Source organism: Accipiter gentilis, chromosome 10, assembly GCF_929443795.1.
Source record: "Accipiter gentilis chromosome 10, bAccGen1.1, whole genome shotgun sequence".
Classification (NCBI taxonomy): Eukaryota; Metazoa; Chordata; class Aves; order Accipitriformes; family Accipitridae; genus Astur; species Astur gentilis.
This window is the reverse complement of record NC_064889.1, coordinates 15900722-15912616: the sequence shown is the minus strand read 5'-3', so window position 1 is coordinate 15912616 and position 11895 is coordinate 15900722. Positions and strand designations below refer to the sequence as shown.

The window sequence follows — 11895 nt, the reverse complement described above, 5'->3', positions numbered from 1 at the left end:
GACAGCAACTACATTCACCTTATTGCCAACTGTGTATTCAACATTATGAAAAATTAGGTACGTGTTTCATAGTATTTAATCACAACAAGGCTCAGACAAATTCCACTGTTCCCAGCTATTCTTGCCATTTTAAAACACGTGGTATAAGACCTGCACAGCTGTAGTCATATCATTATGCAAACAGCATCCCAGCCATGAGTAGTAAGAATAGATCTTATTATCCATATAAATTACAAACAATTTCACAACATCAATTCCCTTCCGATGCTTCGTGATGTAAGACATCACTCCTCCCATCCTCCTTCATGCGGGAAAAGCTCTGTTTAGTAATACCCAGCCACACGCACAGGGATTACTAGATCAGTGCTGTACGCTTCTTCAGAACGCTAATGTTTTCACCTCCATCAAAAAAGGGCATCACGTTTTAAAGGGTTAGCAATGTTACACAGAGGAGGCAAGAAAATTGCTAGCCGAAGTTGCCTTTCTGTATCCTCAACAAAGCTTACCAGGGCTATATGTATAACACTGGGATCACGTATTTCTCCTAAGTCAAGCCCACCACACCTGTAAGTGCTACATGAGGAAGGGAGATGCATACACTCACTGTATAAGATTGTTCAAATAACATGTAAAACCAGAAATCTGAAAAAAAAAAAAAAAAAAAACAACCAAAACCCAACCCAAACCCACAGATTTCAAATATAATCCAGTTCTGTGTTTGTTTGCTCTAGACCAACATGATTCCCACATGCTGGCGACTGCGAACCGATTAATTAGGAAGTATCGGCAATAATATTTTGTACTTACATCAGGAATTCTACCTCAGGATACTTCAATAATGTCAATTAATTAATCTTCACAATACTGCCTGTAAGTAGGAGTCATTAGTTCATTCACGGATGGAAATCCTGAAGCATATAAAAGGTGAAATTAATTAGCTGAGATGATACAATGACTCAGTAGCAGAACTAGAGATCCTGAAAAACACCCCTTTTCTCCTAACTCTTAAAGGGGCGTGATTTGCTTGCCTTTTGCAGTTAAATCGTGGAAATAATTTCCAAATGTGTAACAGAAACTTTTGTGACTCTAGCAAAACCACTATTTATAGGTCAAGCTCTCATTGAAATTTTCTTTTGATTAAAATAGCTTCTGCTGTTTAGTGCAGCCATCAAAATATAAAGAACATCAAAATCAAATAAAACCTGCCACTAGATCTATAATGAACTGGAGCATGCTACTGTTTTCTCAGGTCTAAATTGAGGCTCTTTTGTAGACGGTAAAAGTGAATAAAACACAAAGACAAAGGACAAAATAGGAGACTACGGCCTATTCACCCATTCACGGCAGTCACATTTACAAGGCATTTGCCATTCATACTAATGTAAAGTGGGCCACACAATTCTACCAGGTATGAAAGGCAGAAGAGCCCTTATACATAAGAGGAAAAAGCACTTTACTGTATTTTATCTCCATCACTAGTGAAAAACCAATAATGAGGAACATCAAAAATCTCTTTTTTGTTCTCCATTTAAAGCTAACAAGGCACTTCTCTTGGTGCAATCTTATCAAAGGCTATAAATTTCTCGAGACAGCTAATCAATCACTTTTGTAGTGGTAAAGGTATAAGATGCATTTAGTATGAAGGCATTTAACTGACTGATATTCTTAACCAGTTCTTACCAGTGGAGAGCTGTAAGTTGTTACAGAAGATAACAATGGCAAAACCTTCCCTACCAAAAAACCCCAACAAACCCGCATTAGGGAAAAATATTACCTGTGTGCCTTGGATAAGATTTTATATGCAAACAAACCTTATTTGCCAGAGTTTAATTTACGGGGAGAATTAAATCCTGATCAAGGTGGGCTTCTGCTACTGGTTTCACTGGAGCCCAAAACTCAGAAAAATGCAGCCTACGACGGTTACAGGTGGTTTCTGCAGCCACAGCCACGCCCGATATTCCTTAAGGCTGCAAATTCAACGTCACTTTACCAAGACCGCATGAATTTTAAAAGATCGGGGCTATATGGTACTCACGATATTGTACATATACGCACGTATATATATCTAGGGCAGAGAGTTGCACACGCTCTACATGTACAGATAACATTAAAGAATAACCCATACACCAAATGCTTAAATGTTTTTGATACAGCTTCCTCGCTATATAAGCACATCATGATACAACCTAATTCACTAGAACTAAGCCAGAATAAGCTTCTTCCTTTTTAATCAAAGCTAGAAATTAGATGAAATGTAATTATTTTACATATCCAGCTGTGAAAGCTTCATTAAAATCCTTAATATTAAGGAATAAAACTACAATAAAACTTTTTCTGGTATTACAGCGAGTTTCTGTTAACATTAATGTACTGAAAAAGGAAAGACTTTCTAAGCTGTGATTTTCTGGAGGATTTTAAGCAGTCACCTGTGTACACAAGTATATATTGAATATGTGGTCACACATACGTACTTATAGATATATTTTCTGAGAAGAAGACAAAAGAACGCAGTAGTTATGAGTGTCTTCCCACATCAGTCACCGTTGGATAGAGCCCTTCCTTACTCACCTGCAAACTCGGGCCCTTTGGCATTTACCGGGTAGACTATCATGTAAAGGTAAATCAGAAATTCAAATGATTATACAGACTGAAGCACCCCTTTTAACTACCTTAGATTTAAAATAGTCTTTGTTCTCTAATTAAATCACCTCTACTAGAGAGGCAACAGGTACAGGAAACACAAATAAGCAGAGGCAGGGTGAATAATTACTTTTTGCTATTTCTAGATCAATTAAACACAATACTCACTCACCAGCATGCTCTTCCAGCGGCAGAATTCCCATTCACTTCAGTGACAGCAAAGCATCGTTTCAATTTCCAAAATGGCAAGACAAGGAGAACGGAGAAAAAAAGACAGGTGAGGGGGGTTGGCAGAGAGGAGTGAGAAACATCAAACAAAAAGCGATTTAATTTAAATACCTTACTGTACTAGATTCTTACTACTAAATTTAAAGTTTGCTTTTAAGTCTCATTTCAATCGATTTGCAGAAAAAAAAATCTACAGGGTAAATTTAGATTAAATTGATCATTATAATTTATTTTATTAAAATAATGTAGTGGAAAGACCTTTCTTCCGGTAAAGGGCTCTGGCTTTGATGTCTGATTGTTATGCAAATTCCACGGAGGACAAGATAGGGACAGAGGAATAATTAAGCTCAGGACTTTGTATATAATAATTCTTACAAGTTCAAATGTATCCTTTTTTGAGATAATTATGCGTATACGCACTGGGAACCATACAGGCGCGTTAGCAAAGACAGGGAAGCACCCGGAACGTGCGGTCCTCGCCGATGCCCCCCCAGCCAGCTGGGACAGCAGGGCCAGGCTGCTCACCCGCGCCGGGGGCTTCCACCCCCCGAGCACTTGCTGAGATTTCGGGGCAGCCTCTCGCGGTGGAGACCCAACCCCCCCCCCCCAGCCCCGTACAGTTTTCAGCACCAACACGCACACGTTCGAAAAACAAAGCGATCTTTGTTCTGGAAGACAAACATTGACCATGTACATCTCTATATTTCAAAGCACTCCATTAGAAACTGAACTTTGCCCCTTTCTCAGGCTTTGAAATATTCCCGCACCAAACACAGGCCTTTATTCTCCTTCCGCGCGGGCGTCCCTCTCCTTCTCCCGCTCCCGCACACCATATGGCCCCAGACCCTGGGACAAATTCTGCGCCGATTTATGGCCTCTGCGGTCCAGGGGACTGACCTACGGCATAAATCTGGGGGGGGGGCAGCGCACACGTGTAGCCCGCACATTCCTCCCCACGCCGCCCCTGCTCACAGGCGCTCCTCCCCACCAGCCAAAGACAAGGGATTTGACACCCTGCCACCGGGAGCAAATTCGGGTTCGGGGCACAGCACCGCAACCAGAACGCGCCGAGCCGTAACGCGACGGGCACCGCGTGTGCCCGTACACCTCCGAAATGCCCTCCGGCAGCGGGACCGGGCAGCGGAGGTGCCTCAGGTGGGTGCTGCTGACCCCGCACTCTTTGGAAGACAGGGCAAAAGGCACTCGCTGCATCCGGGACGCCGAAGCAAGAGTAACCCGGACCGGTCCCTCTGCGGGCGAAGTGATTGCCAGAGAGGAACGAACGCGACCGGTTGTTAAGGCACGGCGGCCCATCTTCCCGGCCAGAAACGACACGCACGTGGAGCACGCGCAGGGGGTGAAACGGCATACAGAGGCCGAAAAGGCAGCCAGAGCCACAGTCGAAGGGGGAGATTGCCTTTGCTTCAGCTACAGTTTGGTAAAGAAAAGAGTAAAGCCAAGTCCCGCAAAGACGAACACGGACGATGAGGCCGGTGACACTTAATGAGGGACTCGGCGGCCGAGCTGGGCGATGCCCTGCCACCCTGCCCGGGTCGGGGTGGTTGTCGAGCTGCCGCACGAGTGCAGTTCTCCAGAGGGACGTCAGCTGCTCACAGTCGTCCGTACCACCGCCGTTAACACCATGGAGACACACAGCATTGTACGTTAAGGGGAGGGGGGGAAAGGAGGCGAATTCAGTCTTCACTTTTTGTTCACCCTATTTACCGCTCAGTTTCACTAAGCTTGGAAAATCAAGCAAAGTGATCAAATTCACTTTTTTATTTATAGCCATTTTCACAACTTTTCCCAGACACCAGTACAGGATGTTTACACTGAAACGAGAAATTGATTGACGCATTTTGAGTTCATTTCCTAAACACCCATCATTAAGAAAATATACACGTGGACTTAAACTTCCTGATCCCTTTAAGGTAACCAATTTTGCCAAGGTTTTTTTCAATGTCCGTACCACTTCTGTATTTAAGCGCATCTTCTCTGCCACTCTCTGGATCCTTTTCCACAGCAGTGGGGATTTTTTTTCCACCGTTCAAAACGACAAGCTTCCCGAGACAAACGCAACGCTCAGTGAGGGATTTTAACTCTGTAAATCAGATGATAGCACAATCACAGTTCAATGAAAGAAGCAAAAATCAAATCAAATCAAACAAAGAGATCCCATCATCCCCTGCCGCATCCTCCCTCCTCCCCCTTCCCACCCAACCAGCAGCTCTGGAGTCCACGAAGGAGAGCAGAGCAGAGCAGCTCTGGCATACACTGCTGAGCACAAAGTAAAACATAGGAAATACGCTACACAGTTTGGGTTTGTTTTGCTGTTTTCGCTCGCCCGCTGCAAAGTGCACCGGCACCCTCAGAAGCAAACATTTAAAATGATCTGCAGCCACCTTCTGAAATCTGCTCTAACACGCTTTTTCCAGCAAGGTCACTCAAACACGTTGACTACCATCAGCAACAAAAATATCGCGGGGTTTGCCTGACGGGTTCCTAGGCTCATTAGCCAGAAAGCCCCAATACCACTGTGGGCATCATCAAAAGCAAACAAATTTTACACGGCAATAAATTTTTCATTCAAATAAGCTTGTCAACACCAATTACCCGAACCACAACTGCCAAACACCAAGAAGCACTTTCAAGAACCGAGGAAGGATACTAAAGCCCTCGTCCCACTCCAGATGCGGTTCTGAGGTCCCTGGGCATGGCAGAGCCAGGACCCGCAGGCTTCAGGCCTCCATCGGCGCATCACGACAAAGGAGCCGCCCCTGCTCTCCGCTCCTAGATCGCCAAGCTAAGAAAGCTGTCAGCTCCGTTTCTTACACACGCTTTATTTGCTAAAAGTAACAAGTCACATAAACCCAGGTATTTTTCAGGCCTAAAAATTCTGAAAAAAAAATAGTATTTTTAGATGTGGAATAAGCCCAGCAATATGCCACATAATAAAAAAAAACAATTTTTTTTTTTTCTTTTTTTTTTTTTCCCCCTCAAAAACTTGTTATAAGGTATGATGGCTGGCAGGATTATTCTGGAAGCCTTCACAAGCTAAAAAGTTCCAGCACCATTGACATGACACCCAACACGTTTCAGCGCTACAAGCGGGTAACAAAAAAAATTCAAATGACACTCTCAGCACGTCAAATCAAGTCACCACACAGAGTACTTTTTTTTTTTTTTCTGTAATATTTTATTTTATTTATATAGAAATACTTAAAAAAACATGAAGTAGCACCATTACTTAAGTTTTACTTTTATTATGTAGAACTTTAAATGTCAGAAAAATAAAACTCTTGATACAATTTCAAATTTTGTCTCAGCAAATATAATATTAGTATTTGACCATGAGGTTAAAGGCCCTTTATCATAAAATAAAATATACTTTGTTTTTAAACTTTGCTCAGTAAAGTACATTTAAGCTCAAGTAACGTCACCTACATATACATAAACAAGTGGTAAACAAATGTATTAAAATAGAAATACTAAAACTATAGTGGTGCAACAGAATTTTTGTAATTTCCACTGAATTCTATTTATACAAATGTTAGAAAGCTTCAACAGTTCCTTTTGACATATGTTTATACATTTCCATTTTTGTAATAATATAGAATAAAATATGCTTTATATCACTGAATAGAAAATATGCTGGGTGAAGCAGATTTAAAAGATTTTTTTTCTGAACCTATAAAATCTCCATCCCAACAGAATACTGTTCAAAGCATTACACATTTTATGGTTTGTAATTCCGTTCACAATTGTGTGATATTAAAATAATACAGTGTTCTTTGCCATAAGGCCATACTAAAATAAAAAAGATTTAACCCAGCTACAAAAAGTTCACTGAACTTAAATTAAAATACTTGTAAACATCTTTGCAATATGAAATATAATTTTTCAAGTCAAAAAAGAATAAAATACTTCAATCTGTATTAATGCAATTTATCTTTAAAACCTTTAAACGTTTTTAATATATATAAGAGATATGTTACAGTTTTGTGGGTTTTTTTTTCTTTTTTTCTTTTTTTAAACTTCGATAAAGCTGCAGTATCATGGTTTTTGTTTGTTGGTTTTTTTTTTTCACAGGAACTTCTTGCCCTTCCAAGAACATTCAGAAAAGTATCCACCCATAGATTTAATTATTTCGTAATAAGCATCCTAGGAACTACCAGCACGTTTTACTAACAGTCCACACACCATTGTCATCATCATAAGCATCTCCTACTTTCGATATTTTTTTTAAGGTTTTTGTTTGTTTGTTTTTTGGTTTTTTTTGTTTTTTTTTTTTTTTTGTCGTCGTCGTCGTCGTCGTCGTCGTCGTTTATAAAAAAAAAGTGGGGGGTTGGGGTTTTGGAAGCTTCGTATTAAAGTACAGTGTAAAAACTAGCCTAGCACTAGAATGGAGTCGCCCGTTATTATTTATAGCATGCACCCGCTGTCACCACCACCCCCCGGCCCTCCCGCGGCGCGCTCGCAGCTGGCAGCCCGCACCGCCCGCACCCCCGGCCGCGGGCGGGTCCCACCGGCCCCGGCCCCGGCCCCGGCCCCGAAACCCGGCCGCCGCTCCCCCGGCCCCGGCCCGGCCCCACCGGCCGCGGCGGCTCTCAGGAGAAGATGCGGATGGCCTGGGTGACGGCGCTGTGGCAGACGGGGCACTGCGGCTCCGTCTTCTCGCAGATGCGGTTGGCGCACTCCATGCAGAAGAGGTTGTGGCCGCAGGGCACCAGCGCCGCGATCACCTCGCTCTCGAAGCACACCGAGCAGTCGCGGCTGCCCTTCCGCCGCACGCCGGACGACGAGCAGGACGAGCTGGACGAGGAGCTGGACGACGAGGAGGAGGAGGCCGACGAGTCGGAGGGCAGCCCCGGCAGGTGGGAGCCCAGCCCGTTGGCGTACAGCGGGTAGGAGGCGGCCAGCAGCCGCCCGCCGGGGTCGCTGCGCACCCGCCGCGCCAGCGGGTGCTCGGGCCCGGCCGCGCTGCCGTGCAGGGGCGGGGAGAGCCGCGCCGGGGGCGGGGCGCCGCCGCCCCGCCGGGGGCAGCTCACCAGCAGCGCCAGGTTGGCATTGGCGGGCGCGGCGCCCGGGAAGGCGGCGGCGGCCGCGGCGGCGGCGGCGGCGGCGGCGGCCGCGGCGGCGGCGGGCGAGGGCGCGGGCGAGGGGGGGCGCGGCGGGGCCGCGCTCGAACTGCGGCCAGATGAGGGCGGCCCCCGGCGGCGGGGCGGGGGCCAGGTCGAAGCCGGGCGGCGAGTCGAAGGGCAGATCGGAGCAGCAGTCCGGGGACGAGAGGACGTCGCCGCCGCCGCCGCCGCCGCCGCTGCCGCCGCCGCCGCCGCCGCCGCCGCCCCCGCCGCCGCCGCCGCCGCCGCCCCCGCCGTACACGTAGCCGTTGGCGCTGTTGTTGTTGTTGTTGCCGTTGTGGGTGAAGCTCAGCGCCGGGCTCGGGGGGCTGTAGTCGGCCAAGCGGGCGCCGCCGCCCCCCCCCGTGCCGCCCCCGAAGTAGGAGTCGGTGGAGGCGCTGCCCAGCGAGCTGGAGCTGTCGTTGCGGTAGTTGCAGAAGGGCTTGCGGCCCGGGGTGGGCGTGATGCTGGGCGGCGTGGGCTTGCTCCAGAGGCTGCCCGTGCCGTTCAGCTCGAAGCCCACGTCCGTGCCGTTGGCGTGGAAGTCGTTCTCGTCCGTCAGCTCGATGATGCCGCCGGTGCGCATGGCGATGTGCGCCTCGATCTCCTCCCGGGCCCGGTCCACGTTCTCGGGCATGCCCGTCACCTCGAAGACCGGCTCCTTGTCCCGGCTCGGGGTCACGATGTAGGTGTGCGTCTGCTGCTGGATGCGCTTGATGGTGGCCCCCTTGGGCCCCACGACCAAGCCCACCACGCGATAAGGCACCCGCACCTGGATGGTGGTTTGGCCGGGCAGGTTCGGGGGGCCGGGAACGGTGCCGTTCAGGGCCGTGTTCTTGTTCCGCGAGGCTCGGATCATGGAGAAGTGCTCGGCCGCCGAGATGATCTCCCTGCGGGCCATGGCCACATCTTCCTTTCTGCCCGTCACAACAAAGAGCGGCTCCTCCCCGCGAACCGGGGTCTTGATGTAGGTGTTGGTCTTTGCCCGCAGAGCTTTGATTTTACAACCTGGGAACGAGATGCGGGAGATGGAGGGCGACGGAGAGGGGAAGGGGACGGGGGACGGGACGGGACACGACAACCGGTTACAACCCATTATTTGGGTGCAGCTGGGGGGGGGGGGGAAACACACCCACCCGAACACACGTTGCCCCCTACCCCGGGTCATCGCTGGCATCTCGTCCAGGAGCCCCAGTCACGGTGTAAAGTAATGTCAGCCCACAGCCCTGGCACACACCCAAAGGCATCGCAAGTGGCCACCGACACCTCTGCCATGCAAACTGCCCCAAAACTACCAACGTGCACTTCACAGGAACGGTGACGACAAAAAGGAGCGTGCAGAAAAACTGCACAACCAGGAGGAAAAAAGGGGGGAAAAAAATAATAAAAAAAATGCAAGCAGCCTTAACAAATATCAACACACCCGCCAGTCCACATTCCTGCTCAGCACTTTCCTTTCGGAAAAATAAAATCAGTTCTTAAGAAGGTGAGGAGCAGCGGCTGTACCGAATGAGCCACATTCCCCACTGCGGATGCTTTATTCCAATCCCATTGTTCCACTTCCCCACTCCATTTCTCTTCCTTAAAAATAACCCACGATTTCTAACTTTGGGGGCACAAAGAAACCCCTCCAAGCACCGAGGCTCCCATTTTTTTCCCGTTTCCTTTTGCAAATCTAACTTTTGCAGCCGGAGGAAAGGAGGGATTTTTTATTATTTTCGCGATTCCCCCCCCCCCCCCCCCCCCTCCCTCCCAGCAGCTGAAAGTGCATCTCGACACCGATGCATAGCGCTCCTCGGAAACATCACGTCTGCTGCACTGTTCTTTGTCTGGGGGAAGCCGGCGGTGGCCACCGCCGTACGGCTGCAGTTTTCACGGGAATGGCCAGTGTCGCATCTGAGCCGCACGGCCGGCAGCGCGGAGGGGAGACCCGCTCACCCACACCCCCTCGCATGCAGCGGTCACCCACCTTGTCTCCCCACTATCTCAGCGACGTGCTCCGAGCTGGGCACCGGGACGCATTCGGTCATGTTCACGCTCTTTTTCCGAGGCTCGCTGTCGTAAATGGAGCCCGTCTCGTCGTTGTCCAGCCCCAGCAGGGAGAGCTGATCCAGGGCGATCTGAAGGGCTCTTTGGTCATCCAGGGTCTCTCCCCCTCCACCACCACCGCCGCCGCCGCCGCCGCCGCCGCCGCCGCTCCCGTTCCTCTCCATGTCTGCAAAAAGCGAGCTGGGCATAGTCCCCGTGTGTGGTGCACCCTCCTCCTGCACTCGGCTCGGTAGTAAAAGATCAGACACAAAGGAAAACCCAAGGCAGATGGCCAGCAGGAGAGAAGGAGAGGGAGGGTGGGCGACTGCTGGAGACCGGGGAGTTGTTGCCTTTTGCTTGTATATTTTGTATCTTTTTTGCTTTTTTTTTTTTCCTCCTCTCAGTGCAATCCGGTTTATAAGATGTTCTCAGGACCCCCCCCCCCGCGACTCCCCCCCCGAGGTTTTTTGGTCGGTTGTTGGTTTTGTTTTTTTTTTTTTTTTCCTTTTTTTTTTTTTTTTTTTTTTTTGTCGGCTGGGGGTGGGGTGGGGGGGTGGGAAGAGGATAGCGAGAGGAGCTCCGATGGCTTCCCCCCCTCGAGTTCCTCGCCGGCCACAATGCCAAGCGACGGCAGCGTTTCTTTAAGGAGCCCCTCCCAGGCTCCACTCCACTCACTCAGCGTTTTTTTTTTTCCTCCTCTCCCCTCCTCTGTCTGAGGCACTGCTGCAGCCAGACGGCTCTGGAGAGGCGGGCGGAGGCAGGCAGGCAGGGAGGGAGGGAGGGAAGGAGGGAAGGAGGGAAGGGAAGGGAAGGGAAAGGGAAAGGGGGGCCGCGCCGGGCGCCGCAGCGTAAGCGCCGATCGCTGACAGCCCCGCGCCGCCGCCGCCATCGCTGCGCGCGCCCATTGGCCGGGCGCGGCGCGGAGGGGCCGGCGCTGACCCCCCCCCCCTCCCCCTTTCTCCCCCCCCCCCCCCTCCGCCCCCGTCCTCCGCACCCCGGCCCGGCTCCGCTCTTTGTTGTCGGGTGCGGAACAATACCGGACCCCGGCGCTTGTTTGCGATTCCCCCGGCCCGGCGTGCGCCTATTGTCCGCGGGCTGCCCCTCTCCTCGACGTCCCCGTCCCCCCCCCCTTCCCGAAAGCAGGCCTGCTCCCGGCCGCCAGCTCCCAGCTGAGCGCCGGTGGGGGAGGGTTGGGCTTTTTTTGGGGTGGGGTTTTTGGGGTTTTTTTTTGGTGCTGGGTGGGTTTTTTGTTTAGGGTTTGGGTTGGGGTTTTTTTTGGCGGGGGGCGGGGGGGCGCCGAAATGAGCGGCCACCGCCGTCCTTTGTGTGCCGCCCGCCTCGGAAGGAGCGCGCTGCCGCTCGCCGGCCCCGGAGACGCCCCGCGACCCGCCTGCCAGGCGGCGAGCAGCGATCGGAGCCGACAGGGCGACCCTCCCGGACGCCAAACGGAGCGCGCCGCTGCCCGCCGGGCTCCGCGCCCCGGGGGCAGCCGCCCCTCAGGGACGCTGCGGGCGGCGGCTGCGGCACCCCCACCCCCCGCACCCCTCCCCGCCGCCTCGCGCGCGGTGCCGCCCGCCGCCGGCGCGCGCCCTGCGCCTGCGCGCCCCGCCCCCCCCCCCCTGCGGCCGCGCGGCGCCGCCGCGGCCGGGGCTGAGGGAAAGGACCCACCGCCCGCCCGGCCCGGCCCGGCCCCGGCTCCCTCAGCGAGAGCGGGGAGGGGGGGGGGGCCCTTGCGCCCGGAGGAGCCTCTGCCCGGGGCGGCCCCACCTCTGGGAGTCCCCCGCGGCGGGACGGAGCCGCCCTCCTCGGGGGGAGGCCGGGGAGCCGTGCGGGCCCGGGGCCGGCGACCGCCCCCAGCCGCGGTCTCCTGAGAGGCGGC

At 51.6% G+C, this 11895-nt stretch overlaps 1 protein-coding gene across 1 annotated transcript; it reads right to left on the bottom strand.

Annotated features, from left to right (window-relative positions):
• Window positions 1-7424: 7424 nt before the first annotated feature.
• Window positions 7425-10463, bottom strand: MEX3B (mex-3 RNA binding family member B). The gene is given in 3 exon segments (XM_049812521.1): window positions 7425-8027; window positions 8029-8996; window positions 9958-10463. Coding segments are annotated over 3 exon segments (1788 nt in total). The 5' UTR covers window positions 10226-10463; the 3' UTR covers window positions 7425-7475.
• Between the last annotated feature and the right edge of the window lie 1432 nt (window positions 10464-11895).